This window comes from Orycteropus afer, unplaced genomic scaffold, assembly GCF_000298275.1.
Source record: "Orycteropus afer afer isolate SDZICR_OR568_19922 unplaced genomic scaffold, OryAfe1.0 scaffold00136, whole genome shotgun sequence".
NCBI lineage: Eukaryota > Metazoa > Chordata > Mammalia > Tubulidentata > Orycteropodidae > Orycteropus > Orycteropus afer.
In genome coordinates, this window is record NW_006921723.1 from 3,961,177 (window position 1) to 3,975,391 (window position 14,215).

Below are 14,215 nucleotides of genomic sequence, written 5' to 3' on the forward strand. Positions count from 1 at the left end.
GGGAAGAGAAACAGAGACCCAGAGAGAGACAGGGAGGGAGAGAGACGTAGGAAAGAAACAAGAGACAGAGACAAAGACAGAGACTGATGAGGGGCACAGAGAGACCCAGAGATAGAGATAGAGTAAGATGAGTAAGAGACAGAGAGATGGGGAGAGATAGAGATAGAGAGAGACAGGGGGGACAAAAACAGAGGCAGGGGACACGGGGAGAGACAAAGAGAAAGATACAGACACAGAAAGACAGAGAGCTCACACTGACAGCCTAACTTTGAAGTGACCCATCACCCCTGTGGGACGCTATTGGCCACCTAGCCAATGCTGGTATATTGACAAAATATGATCACCATAAGGCCAGAGCATTGGGGACTGTCTAGGAGGCTATGTCTGGTGTCCTTGAGGACAGGAGCTACCCCAGGGGGTCTAGGGAGCAGACAGAGGACAGCAGGCACAGCTGAGGAATGTTCTAGGCTCAGCCTACTCCTCAGTAAAGGGAGACAGACAGTCCTAGAGTGAGGGGTGAGGCCCCACCCCTCACGTTGGCCCCCAGGATCCCCAGCCCTGACCCCAAAGCCTGGAGTTTAAGAGGCCTGACCCCTGACTTCTGTCCCCATCTGTGTCCTGCTGTCCTTGCTCAGTGCCCAACCTGGTCCTAGAAGCAGTGCACACCCAAACATACAAAGTCAGAACCTACAGATGCAGACCAGCAAATGCAGTGACATCCATCCCAGCCAAGCACTGGGCTCAGGGCTCGGGATGAATGTGACTGTGACCCAGAAGGGAAGAGACTGAGGTCTACCTAGTCACACCCCTGCCTCAGAAGAAGTCTGGATATCTGTGCCCCACCCCCATACCTGGGGAAAGCAGTTCATCTATTATACACCAGAAGCATCTGCAAGACAAAAGCCAAGATAAAAATAGCTGGGGAAAAGGGCCTGGAGGGAAGGACCCCTGAACCCCCCCATCCAATCCTCCCTCTGAGGTAGGGAGGGGGCAGGAAATTAGAAGAGAGTGGGAAAGGCAGGAAGAGACCCCCACTGAAGGGGAGCAACTCCACCTTCAGGGATAAATCCCCCACCAAGGGAAGCCCAGGGCTAGCTCCAGCTCAGGCCATGGGACAACAGGGCACCTTGCTGGACTAGACAGATCCTGGCTGGGCTAGAGGAGCCCTGAGTATGAAGGAACCAACCCAGAAAGCTCTGGAGGCGCTGAGGGAGGCCAAGGGCCCGAGGGCTCAGGGAAGTTGTTCCCTCAGAGCCTGAGAGGTCAGTAGAAGGCTAAGCAGGGTCCTCTCTGCAAAGATCCTTTTGGCCACAGTGTGGAGAACAGGCTACAGGAGACAGGGAGTGAGACAGGTGGGGACAGAAGGTCAGGGGATAGGGGGTGAGGCAAAAGGGGACAGGAGGCCTGGGGCCTCTGGTTGGGGTAGTCTCTGTCCTCTTACTGGAGGAGGAAGAGCGTGATGACCACAAGGCACCATGTTCAGGGTGACTCCCTGGCCCTTTTGGCCAGGTGGAGACGCCCCTCCTTTCCCACAGGAGGTGTGGGACCTGACTCTGATGGCCTGACCCTCTGCACACCCAGCTTCTGTGAGGCCAAGGGTTCCCATCCAAAGCCCCAGGCCCTCCCTGAGCAGTGGCCCCCAACCAGGCTGTGCTTCTGGCTTCTCTCCAGGTGAGTGTTCTCCAAACCCCCATCAATACCTTCCCTTCACTGTTCTACCTGGTGACCCAGTGTGGGGGCTGCTGCTTTGAGGCTCCCCTGGACCAGAACTGCTGAGTAGACTGTCCAAGAGTGTGGTGACTTTTCAACATGGCAGAGGCTGCTGCCACTATCCAGGGACACTGACCCAGCCCCCAAGTCACTGGAGGTGGGCAATGCAGGCACAGAACAGGGGCAGTGCCTTAGGGGGACCCAGGGTTCCTGACAGCATTCATAGCAGGGTCCAGAAGGGCACAGATGGCGAAGATATGGGGTTGGAGGTTAGACCAGTCTCTTCCCCAGTCTCTGACCCTCCTCATCCTGAGAGGCCAGGACAGGTAGTCCCTCACTCTGGATGAGACCCTCTGAAGAGCCTCAGTCCCAGCGCCTTCATGAACTTGGAGCTCAGCCCCCAGCAACAGCTCTAGGGCTCTGCAGCAAGAGGATGGTGACTCCAGAAGTCTGTTCAGGGCTGCAGTTCCAGGCTGTCAGGCAGCGACCAGCACTCCTGACGCCCTTCCCTGCAGTTGCCCCTTCCCTGGGCAGGCACAATGGGGACTGTAGTTCTGTCAAGTTGGGCCAGGAGGGTTTGCACTAAACCATAAGCATAAACAGGAGGTGGACCGCATGAACTGAGAAGTCCGAGCATCAAGCGGTTCTGTCGCAACAGCGCATGATCGTGCACTTGAGGGTGTAAATATGCACGTGTTCCACCCTCCAGCATCCCAGGGGAGAGTCTTTAAAAACAACTTGCCGAATGATACTTCATGGCCTCACTAGAGATATTCTTAAAAATTTCGGGGCTGTCACCTTCCTCCTGGGCCTCTCAGGGGACTCCTTACCCCTATCCCCAGGCCAAAGCAGGTCGCTGACTCCAGTGTACACCCAAACAAAATCAACGTGCAGCAAGACCCAATTTGGAGCGCAGGCGCAGGCTGGCGCGAGAGGAGGGGCCAGGAAGGGGCTGAGACAGAGCATGGGGGTGGGGCTCCCCGCAGTCCCGCCCCGAAGCCCGTCGCAGAGCAACCCGCGGACCCCACACTTGGCATCCGGGCCCTTAGACCTCTGAGGCGGGCGCTGGCGGGAAGGAGAGGGCAGCGGCGGGAATCAGTGGGACACGCAGCTGGCACCGCACTACCAAACTTCACTCTCCAGTGTGCAAACGCCCTCCATAAAGTCATTTCCCGTTTAAAAGAAAATCACACCACCACTCAGGACGCAGCCTCTAGTAATAAATATTCTCTGAATACCTCTCCTCAAAGGGCCTTGGCCCTAGGAGGGGGGCGGCGGCCCCAGAAGTCCGAAAGTCATGTCCTTACCGCACCCACGGCCTCCAGGGCGCGTCCCGGCCCTGTGGCCCCGGCCGGGGAGCAGCAGGGGGAGCCCGGGTCAGACCTGGCACCGGCTTGGGCCCCGACCCGGCGAATGCCGGCAGGAGCGCGAAGGCGGCTCCGGGGCGCAGCAGAGAGAGGGGGCTGTCAAGAGCCGGCAGCAGCGGGCAGCCCGCGTAGACCTCGGCGGCTGGGGCCTCGGCGGCTGAGGTTGGCGGGGTCGGACGGCACGAGGACCCCAGCTGGCTTAGGCAGGCCGCCAGGTGGCCGAGTAGGCGGGAGCGCACGTCGGCGGGGACGCCTTCGCAGCCTGCCAGGAAGCGGCTCACCTCCGCCAGACACTCGTTGAAGCCGGCGCGGTACTTGCCCAGGACGACAGGGTCAGCGGTGAGTGCGGCTGCGGGGTGACAGGCAGTTGGTGCACGCGGCGGCAACCCCGCGCGTCCCACCCCACTCCCGCCGCCTGCGCCTCACCTGTCACCTGAACGCGCCGCAGGCCTTGCAGGTGCCTCACTGTCATCTCTAGGATGTCTGCCTTCTCCAGCTTCGAGTGGCGGGAGCTCTGTGGGCAAGGACAGTAGGCGCTGTAGCCGGCCATGCCCGAGACGCAGGACCCCGCGCCTGGATCCTGCGCCCCCGCCCCAGGCTTACGTCTTTCCTAAGGGCGTCCAGGATGAGGGTCTTGAGCTGCGCGAGGCTCTCGTTGATGCGCGCTCGGCGCCGCTTTTCCATGACGGGCTTGGAGGACTGCAGGCGGGCAGAGGCTGAGTCCTGCGTACACCTGCCCCTGCCCCGCCCACCCGGTCCGGTTCTCACCTTGCGATGCTCTGCAACGCTTCGGGGCTTGTCTGGGTTACGGCGGGCACTGGCCGGTGCTCCTGCCCGTGGCGAATCGCTCGGCTTTCCCGGAGGCTCTGCGGGCATGGTGACCCTGCGCCTCCCTTACCAGGCGGGGCGGGCGAGTGGCGGGCCCGCGGCACTCCGTGCCGCTGAGGCGGGGGCCGAGACTCCGGCCCGCACGCGGCGCCCGCGGCCGGGGTGCTTAGGGCCGCACCGCCCAGCGTGTGAACCCGGCTCTTCTCTCTTTCCCACACTCGCGCGGCCAATGGGCGGCTGCCCCGCCCCCGCGCAGCTCGCCCGCCCAGCCGCCTGTCAGTCACGCGCCGCTTCCCCGCCCGCCACCCGCGGGCGACAAAGGCGCGCCGGGTACCAGCCCGCTCCCGGGCCTCTGGCTTAGCCCGGATGGGAGGGGACCTCCTCGCCCTTGCTCCCACCCGCGCCGCTCCGGGTCCCGGGCTGTGCGCCAGGAAGGACCAATCCCAGCTGGCCTGGGCCTGTGGACCCGGGGCGGGGGCTTGGCTGCTTACCCTCCGGCCACAGAGCTCTGGGAGGGCGAGTTGAAGAATCTGAAAGGAAAATTCTCAAGGGGAACAGCGTCGGGGCCTCCGCATGTCACAGCGAGATCCGACTGAGCCCCTCCTTGACCTTCCAGGACCCTTATCTCCTGAAGCGGGATGGTCTGGGCCCCCTTTGCGGCGCCTTCTGCAGCTTCTTCCAGTGCATGCGGCCCCTTCTGTAGGTGGCTAAGCACCCCACACCTATTAATTTATTCTTGAAAGATACTCAGGTTATGGGTGCTAGCATTTTCTTTTTATAAGTGAGAAAACTAAGGCGCAGAAAGGTTAAGCATGGCTCAGGGTCCCATTTAGCAAGGGGTAGAAAAAGGATTTGAACCCAGGCCTTCCTCCTCTGCCAGCCTGACAGCCAAGATGCCACTCCTCCAGGCAGTCCCCCAGGCCCTACCACTGGGACCCTCAGAATTACTGCTATTCATTGGTCTGGTGCAGCAGCACCTATGGGGGCCATGACATAGTGAGTGTGAAATAAGTTTTGTCTGGGAAGGACAGGCCAACACAGGCCACACAGCAAGGTCAGGCTGGTGAGGTGGGCTCTGCTGGCTGAGGTCCCAAGGCAGGCAGGGCAACATCAGAGGACATTAGGTGATAGTTCAGGACCAGTGAGGGTGACACCATGGGGCAAATGAAATCATGTCAGTAGATAGGCAGGGTAATATCACAGGACAAAGTGATGTCAAGGATCTGGCAGGATGATGCCACAGAATGTAATGATGTCACATGGCAGGTCAGTAATTTCAATGGGCAGGCTGGGAACATCACCAGATAACCAGAGGTTATGTCACAAGATGTTTGGGTGAGGATGAGCCAGATGGGGTGACATCATACCACAGGTGATGTCACACACAGAAGGGCTCACAGGAAATGAGAGACAATTGCCACAACATTTCTGTTTGATGTGACAAATTGCACAGTTTTCCAGACAGGGCTTTGGACTTATTCTATTTTCAGCTCTGATGGCACAGTGGGTAAAGCATTTGGCTGCTAACCAAAAGTTGCTGGTTCGAACCCACCAGCCACTCCGTGGGAGACACATGAGGCAGTCTGCTCCTGTAAAGATTTACATCCTTGGAAACCCTATGGAGGCAGTTCTGTTCTGTCCTATATGATCTCTATGAGTCACAATTGACTCGATGGCAGTGGGTTTCAGGTTTTTTTGTTTGATTTTATTTTCACATTGATGCAGCTTCCATTTTGAACTGCTGTGTGTGGGGGTGCACTATAATCTTTTTGGTGCTGGGGTAACTGAATGTTAGGGGCCGCCCTAACATTCAGTAAATGTTTACTGAGCATCCACAGTGAGGAGGGCCTGTCCCTGGGACTTTTCTCGTCTGGCAGACAATAAACAGTCCCAACTGTTGTAGGGACAGGATGAAACTGCTTTCTCTAAACCTTCCTGTAGATGGGGTGGCCTGGAAGGCTTCTCTAAGGTGACATCTTCAAGGTGAGCAGGCAGCTCTGCGGCAGCCCCCAGAGGTGGGGAGAGGCAGTCTCAGGATTGGGAAGGAGCACTGTGGGCCAGTGAGGATGGTGAGGATGATCAGAGGTGGGCAAAGGGTGCCATTCCCGGGCTCCTTGTCCACTCGGGCCCCATCCTGAAGCTTCTCTCCTGCTCATCCATATATGGCCCTGATCTGGTCCCTAGCAAAGCCCATGCCTCACCTTTGGGATGCCCTCTAGGATCCCAGGCCAGAACCAGTACCTCTGTGGTGCTCTAGTCCCCCTGACCCCACCCTGCACAGGTGTGTTCTTGAGGCTTGGGATTGGTGGGAGGCCCTGCCTGGACCCCCTGCCCAGGCTCCAGTGCCTAAGCAGCTCAGGCCGTCCCGAGGTCACCCCAATCTCTGAAGCCCTCCTCCCAGGAACTCCCTTTCCCCAAGCTGTGGGAACCCGCTAGTGCCCTCCAGTGGCCACCAGCATCTCCTCTGCTGAAAAGGCTTGTTCTCTGGTCCTGCTGTGGGATGCGGGTGGGCCCGGGTAAGCTCCTGGTGCAGGCGCTGGGATGGCATCTGGGTGGGCTCTGGCCACAGCTGGACTGCCCCCAGCCTCACGCCAAGATCAGGCAAGCAAAGGATTCAGACGTGGGAACATCTGGCCGAGCTACATTTTCAGCCATTCTTTCTCTCACTGGCTGTCTAACAGCATATGCGCTCACTGAACCTTGGTTCCACCTTGCTGTTCTCATCTGTAAAATGAGGATCCCAGGGTTACTGGAAAGATGAAGTGAGAGTCTATTCTTGAAGCATGTTAATGGTGCCTAACCCGTAGATAGCACCCAATATTTATGTCAGCTATGGTATTGTCATTGTCCCAGAGAAACAAGCACAGAGGGGACTGAGGCAGGGAGGAGCCGCATCCCCCACTGCACCTCCTGGCCCTCCCTGAGAGCCCTCTAGACCCATCTCAGATGCCTGCCAGAGAGGGAGGGGTGCCTGTGCTTCAGGGATGCCCACCCCAGAGGAGCCCACCCCAGGGAGCCCTGCCCCAGAACCTCCAGGATCACCCTCTTTGCTGCCCCAGCACCAGCCAGGGGTCTCTCCAGGCCAGAAGAAGGTAAGCTTTCTGGGAGTCTTCACCAGCTGTCTCCCTTAGGCTGCCCCTGGCTGTGTCCCCACATCTCTGTGGGTCTCTGCCTCTGCCCTTGTCTCTCCAGCTATCTCTCCCTGCTCTCACAGCTGGATTTGGGAGCCCTGGGGGCCCTCCTGGTTCCCTGGCTCTGAGTGGTGGGGACAGCTCTGGGCTGCAGTGAGATCACGGGGCTGAGATCTGCTGAGCTCAGTCATCTTTTCTAGAGGCAGCCACCCACCCGTATACTCAGGCCATGTCCTTGCCACAGCCCCCCACCCACCCACCCACACCCTACTGTGTGGGCCTCAAGCATGGAATGCAGGGACAGTGCACATGGCACTTCTGAGGCTACATCTTAAATGTGCATGTCACCTTCTGCCCTGAGATAGTCACTCAGAACCAACAGCCATGCTGTGGGGAAGCCCAAGCAGGCACATGTGGAGGGGCTACAGAGAGTTCCATGGGAGTGTTGTGGCAATTGCTAGCCAGCCTAGCTGGCAGGTGTGGATAAGACACCTCCAGGTGATTCCAGCTGCTGAGCCACCCCCCTTCCAATCTTCCCAGCTGCGGATCCAGACATGGTGGAGCTGAGACCAGTCTTCTCTGCCATGTCCTCTTCCCGTTGTTGAATCACAGAATCAGGTGGTGGCTTGCCTTACATCTTGGAGCTGTTTCTTATGTCGTGGTGGTAATGGACTACCTGGGAGGGACTGAGGTCACCATCCCTACATCCCTCCTTCCTTCCCTTCTCCTGCATTCCCAGGACTTCACAGCCCTGGCCTTCCACTGCTGAGTGCTCCTTGGGAGCCACAAGTGCCAGCCTATCCTCCAGGCCCAGACTGAGGTGGGCCACGCCTGAATGGCAGTGTCCCAGGGACCTCTCTAGGGATACTGCTTGCAGCAGAGGGAGGGACTGCGGTAGGCGAGCCAAGCCCCCACCATTTCATTGGGGGCCTGTGGAGAAAGACAGGGGTGTCTTTCAGCCCAGACACTTGGGGCTCCAGCCTTGTGGGCATCTCCTCACCTCTGGCTGCTGTGACAGCATACCCCACCTTAACATTGAGCCTGTGTCCCTTGGGGCCCCACTCATGCCAGCAGAGCATCATTCTCCCAACCTCAGACCAGGTTGCCCTTCTCCCTGCCGCCACACCCACCCCCAGCCCGGAACCTCAGTGCCAGAGCATCTACAAGGCACAGATGTCCCGCTTCACCCCTTCCTGCCACAGGCCAGTGGTGCTGGGCTCAGGCAGAAGGCACCAAAGTGGCTGAGGCTGGAAGCTTCCCATGTTCTCCCCAGGAGAATTGGCTTGGGCGTGGAGATGTTCATGGTGCAATCCTAAGCATCAGAGGGGCAAGGCTGAAGGCGCTAGCATGCAGGTGGGGCGGGGATGGAGAGCAGGGCGGGAGCACCATCCATCCAGTCCTTCCCATGGGTGGACATGGCACTTCTCCCCTTACAGGCACTGGGGAATGGCTTTTCCCAGCCACTCCAACCTTGGAGCAGGGTCAGTGTGCATATTGGCATCTCTCCACATCGGAGATGTCATTTCCCCCAGCCCCTGGGTGGCAGCATCTCCTCCCAGCATCTGTCTGCTCAGGGGCTGCTCTGCTCAGCCTTCCGTGGGTAAGGCTTTTCTCTCCCATTCTACTGGGACCCCTGTACCCAGGGAGACAGGGGCACTCTTTTCGTCCCTCCATGACACTTCCTGACCTCTTTCTCCTTCACCCCAAGAGCCCAGCTTGCAATCTGGTGCAGTGGCCTTGCCTCCAGGAGCCGCCCTTCATTGTCTGAGAGTTTTAGTTCTAGGTGGTTTCAAAATCTGCCGGGAGATCCCCAGCCTTCTGGCCTTGCACTTCCGGACCTCCCCCGACTCCCTCAGCTTCTAATCTCTGACCTATTCTCTGGGTGCCTCTGCTGTCTGTCCCCCTGTGACCATTAACTCTCCACCCTCTTGGTGCCCTGCCTCTCCAACTATCAGCAGTCACTTATCTGCTCAGCCTTCCTCCACTCCCTCACCTCCTCAGCTCATTTTACTCACTTGGCTAACCCCTGACCATGCTAGATCTCAACCATCTTTGTGCTTAAAAAACAATGTTTATTCTTTGTTTTGTGGGTCATCTGGGCTGTCTGAGGCAGCTCCCACTGGTCTGGGCCCTTCAGCCAAGGGTCATGGGCCATGATGACATCATGTACATATCTGCCCTTGGAGGTGGCCCTCCTCCTTGCTCTTCACCTCCCCCTCTCCCTGCCCCAGGCCCACTGGCCTCCTTCTGGTGCTATCAGGACAGCAGGACAGCATCCTAAGAGTGTGAAGGGGATGTTGTAGGGCCTCTTGAGATATGGGCTCTCAACTCAGACAATAAAACTTCCACCACATTCTTAGGGCCATGGGCCATTTCTCAGTCATCTACCTGTCCTGCTCTCACCCCATAACCTCCTCCTAACTTTTAGGAAGATATTGAAGCCATCAGAACAGAATGCCTTGAGGCCACCTTCTTCCCTCCCAGTCTTCTCCACCCTCCCTCCCACCTCCCAACTTTCTCCCCTCCTCCCACCGTGGCCCACATATGATCCTTTGGTCAGACCCTCCCCTGCCAAGGGCTCTGTGTGATCTACACACACGCTCATACTGCTTCTCTGGTGTCATCCCTTGTCCACTCTGCCCCAGCCACTCAGCTTCCCATATGCAGACTCACACTGGCCTCAGGGCCTTTGCATGGCTGAGGCTCTACCTGCAACACTCTTCTCCAAGGCTCTTGCCTTCCCCTTGCTATGTCTTTACTCAAAGGCCGCTTTCTGATGTCTCATCTCCTGTCCACTCCACCTCCTATGCCCCTTTCTATTTTTTTTTTTCTTATTATTTATCACCACATCACAGTGCCTTCTTTGCCCAAGTTTCCAGCCCCATGGCAGGTGTTGACCCAGAACTTGGCCCGGCCAGCTGTGGTAGAAATGGTGGTTTTTCAGTTCCAGGTCAGAGTCTGGATGCACAGGGCAGGGGTCCAAACACATGGGGTTGAGTTGAAAATCTAGTCCCAGATGTCTCTGGCTGCAGGGCCTACTCATCTCTCCATGCTCCTACCAGCTGTACAGCTCTCCCACACCCTCACCTGGGCCAATGTGGTCCTTGGGTTTGTCCAGGGTCCCCACACATTGCCCTCCTAACATGCCAGCTCCAGTCCTGCCTCCCCTAGACCAGAATAATAAGCCCTCCCTGGTCTAGAGACTGCCCTCCTCCTCTGTAGACCCTTCTCGCCTCCCTTGACTACAGAAAGCTGGGCTTCGAGGGGCCACATGGGGTGGGATGGAGGCCCATGAGGCTCAGGTTAGGTGCAGCTGTGGGGCTAGCCTCAGGAAGCTTACAGCTGATTAGCTCAACAGTCTAGTTCCTCAAGACGCATGCAATCCAGATCCAGATTCCATTATCATTCTTTAAGGAGCTGGAAAAACTAATCACCAACTTTATATAGAAAGGAAAGAAACCCCAGATACAATGTAAAGCACTACTAAAGAAGAACAAAATAGAAGGCCTCAAACTCCCAGATCTCAAAGCCTACTTAGTACACAGCCATGGTAGTCAAAACAGCCTGGTACTGGTACAAGAGACACATAGACCAATGGAACAGAACTGAGAACCCAGAATTAAACTCATCCACCTACAGACAGCTGGTCTTTGACAAAGGGCTGAAATTCATTAAATGGGGAAGGGATAGTCACTTCAACAAATGGTGCTGGCAAAACTGGATATCCACTTGCAGAAAAATGAAATAGGACCTATATCTTACACCATATACAAAACCAGACTCAAGATGGATCAAAGACCTAAACAGAAAACCTAAAACGATAAAGAAAACACAGGTAAAAACTTAGGCACCCAAAGACATGGCATAAATACACCAGCAAACATAACTAAAAATGCACAAATACCAGAAGACAAAATAGATGACCGGGACCTCCTAAAAATTAGACATTTATGCTCATCAAAAGCTTTCATCAACAATCTACTTCCGTAGTGATACTGCCTCGGAAACCCAAGGAGGGATCGCTATGAGTCGGGTCCAACTCGACAGCACAAGGAAAAAAAAAAAAAGCTTTCATCAAAAAGTTGGTCACACCACAGCCAGCTACCTAGAGGGACCAAGTAGTTAGATCTGTGGGCTTGGGACTATAGTCACAGGGGACATCAAGCTCAATTGGCATAACATACTACACAAAACATTGTTCCACCTCCTACTTCGGCGAGTAGCTATTGGGATCTTAAAAGCTTACAAGCAGCCATCTAGATGCAACGATGTGTCTCTCCTCGTCCAGAGCAAAGAAGAATGAAGAAAACCAAAGATGCATGGAAACAATCAGTCCAAGCAACTGGTACACCATGCAATCCGCAGTCTATACAACTTTGAGACCAGAAGAACCAGATGGTGCCCAGCTACCACTGTCAACCACTTGGAGGGGGATCTGTGTAGGAGATCCTGGATAGAGTGGAAGAATGATGTGGAACAAGACTCAAAATCATTAAAAAAAAAAAGGACCAGGTTTGCTGGTCTGATAGAGCCTGATGGAACCACTGAGACTATGGCCTCTAGCTGCCCTTCAGGTCTGGAATTCAACCCACTCCTGTTGCTTCCAGCCAAACAAAAGACAGGCATATGAGGTAAACATTTACCTGAGGTAGATACACTCCTTGCAGAGATCAATAATGGGAGAATAGAAGGGCTGTGTATGCACAGGGAGACAGCTCCAGGGGCAGGAGTGCGTGGAGGGAAGGACACAGGGAAGAGGTGGCTATGGAGAGGAAGTAGGAGGAGAGCTATTGCATTGTGGGAGATTGAAAGTAATGTCCTGAGACAAAGTGTATATCAACTGCTGTATGGAAAATGAATTTTCTCTGTAAACTTTCACCCAAATCACAATAAAATTTAAAAATAAAAAAAGCTTTCACCAAAAAGAGTAAAAAGAACCCACAGACTGGGAGAAAAATAATTTGGCAATGATATATCCAACAAGAAGCTAATCTCTAAAAGTTACAGAAAACTTCAACTCCTCAACAACAAAAAGACAAATAAGCCAATTTAAAAATGGTCAGAGGACACAAACAGATACTTCACCAAAGAAGACATTCAACGGCCAAAAAACACATGAAGAAGTGCTCGCAATCACTAGCCATTGTTATATGCCATCAAGTCAATTTCAACTTGGGTTTCTGAGGCAGTATCACTACGGAAGTAGATTGCCCTATCTTCCTTCTGAGGAGTGGCTGGTGGGTTTGAACCTCCAGCCTTATGGTTAGCAGTCAAGTGCCTTAGACACTACGCTACCAGAGCTCCTCATTAACCATTAGAGAGATGCAAATCAAAACAACGAGATATCGTTTCACCCCGGCACTAATAGCAAAGTTTAAAAAAACAAAACAAGTATTGGTGAGGATGTGGAGAGACTGGAACTCTCATGTCCTGCTGACGGGACTATAATGTGGTGCAACCATTGTGAAAAATGGTGTGGCACTTCTTTAAAAAGCTGGAAATAGAAATACCATATGATCCAGTAATCCCACTAGTAGGTATCCTACTAAATAAAAGTAGGATAATAAGAGTAATCCCACTAGTAGGTATATATATCCTACTAAATAACAGCCATGATGTGAACAGATATATGCACACTCATATTCATTACAGGACTATTCACAACAGCAAAAAGATGGAAATAACCTAAATGTTCATCAACAGATGAACGGATGAGCAAACTATAGTACATACACACGATAGAATACTATGCAACATTAAAGAACAATGACCAATCTGTGAAACATAGCATGGATGAACCTAGAGGACATTATGCTGAGTGAAATTATTACAAAAGGGGAATATTATATCAAACCTATGAGACCACTACTGTAAAAAGTCAAGAACAGGTTCACCCACAAAAAGAAATGTTCTTTGATGGTTACCAGGGATGGGAAGGAGCTCTAGTGTTATAGTGGTTAAGGCATTTGGCTGCTAACCAGAAGGTGGGCGATTTGAACCCACTAGCCACTTCATGGAAGAAAGATGAGGCAGTCTGCTTCTGTAAAGATTTATAGCCTTGGAAACCCAATGGGGGTTGCCATGAGTTGGAATCGACTTGATGGCAGTGAGTAGGGATGGGAAGGTGTGGTAGTTATGTTTGTGTGTCAACTTGGCTGGGCCTGGTTGAGTGGCTAGGCAGCTCGTGGTGGTTATTCCCCATGATGAGACTGGCAATCAACTGCATGGTGGGCTCTACCACAAGCAGCTGAGTAGCTGCCTTTGGGATGTGGTCTGTTTCCTGTATATAAGAGAAGCCTTGGGAATGGTCTCTAGCCTATGGCATGCTTGGACCCTGCATGTAGCTGTGTCATTGTTCAGCAGCCTGCCATGCTCTGCCAACCTTGGGACTTAAAATGGACTTGAGTTAATGGCCTGCTGTGTGGTTTGGTAACATCGGTACTGTGCCTTTTTACTTGTCAACCTTGGGGCTTCTCAGCCTCAGCAGCCAGCAGCTGTCTGAGTGAAGAAATGTCTCTAGCTCCAGTGGGCTGGGAGCAGGAGCCAGAGCTGGACCCCAAGGTTGAGGAACTTTCACCCAGCCCCTAGTGCTTTCACCCAGCACTTTGAACTTGGACTTAAAGCTGCCAAATTGTGAGAATAAACTCCTGTTTGTTAAGGCCATCCCATTTGTGGTATATTTCTGTCAGAGTGGCACTAGGTAACCAGAACAGAGGGGATAGGAAGATAAACCACTAACTAAAGGGTAGACACATATTAAGTTGGGTGAAGGGGAAGGCCTTATAGTTAAGGTTACATGTCAACTTGGCTGGACCTTGGTTTGAGTGGCTGGGCAACTGGACATAGTTATTTCCCATGATGAGACTGGCAATCAATTCCATGGCGTAATTTACTGGAGCATCTAAGTAGCTGCCTTAGGGATGTGGTCTACTTCCAGCATGTAAGAAGTTTTGAGAAAGGTCCCTGCAGCTTTTTGGCATGCTTGGACTCTGCATGTAGCCAAGTCTTCATTTAGCAGCTCGCCATGTTGTTTTCTTCTTATCTGGGGACTGATTCTGGACTCTAGTGGCCTACCGTGTTGTTTGGTAATATTGTGACTGTGCCATTTGATTTGTCGACCTTGGGCTTGTTAGCCTTGGCAGCCAGCAGCTGCCTGAGTGAAGAGATACCTCCAGCTTC

At 54.0% G+C, this 14,215-nt stretch overlaps 2 protein-coding genes across 2 annotated transcripts in view; one reads left to right on the forward strand and one right to left on the reverse strand.

Moving 5' to 3' along the window:
* Positions 1–3,013: 3,013 nt before the first annotated feature.
* HES4 (hes family bHLH transcription factor 4) lies at positions 3,014–3,953 on the reverse strand. Its single transcript, XM_007945397.1, has 5 exons — positions 3,846–3,953; positions 3,681–3,776; positions 3,504–3,591; positions 3,149–3,426; positions 3,014–3,103 (listed from the first exon to the last, which is right to left on the reverse strand). Exons 1-5 carry the CDS (start codon positions 3,951–3,953, stop codon positions 3,014–3,016), a joined length of 660 nt encoding a protein of 219 aa, XP_007943588.1.
* A 2,936-nt stretch (positions 3,954–6,889) lies between these two features.
* The window catches only part of ISG15 (ISG15 ubiquitin like modifier), a 14,154-nt gene continuing 6,828 nt past the window's right edge, over positions 6,890–14,215 (forward strand). Inside the window, exon 1 of the mRNA XM_007945494.1 lies at positions 6,890–6,997. Coding sequence (XP_007943685.1) covers positions 6,890–6,997 — 108 coding nt within the window. The remainder of the gene's footprint in view (positions 6,998–14,215) is intronic.

Excerpts from the sequence above, each read along its gene's own strand:
- HES4 (XM_007945397.1), bottom strand. The coding sequence starts at position 3,953 with ATGCCCGCAGAGCCTCCGGGAAAGCCGAGCGATTCGCCACGGGCAGGA. Across the intron at positions 3,777-3,845 it reads GCGTTGCAGAGCATCGCAAG|TCCTCCAAGCCCGTCATGGA; the intron begins GTGAGAACCGGA and ends GCCCGCCTGCAG. Across the intron at positions 3,592-3,680 it reads TGGACGCCCTTAGGAAAGAC|AGCTCCCGCCACTCGAAGCT; the intron begins GTAAGCCTGGGG and ends CCTTGCCCACAG.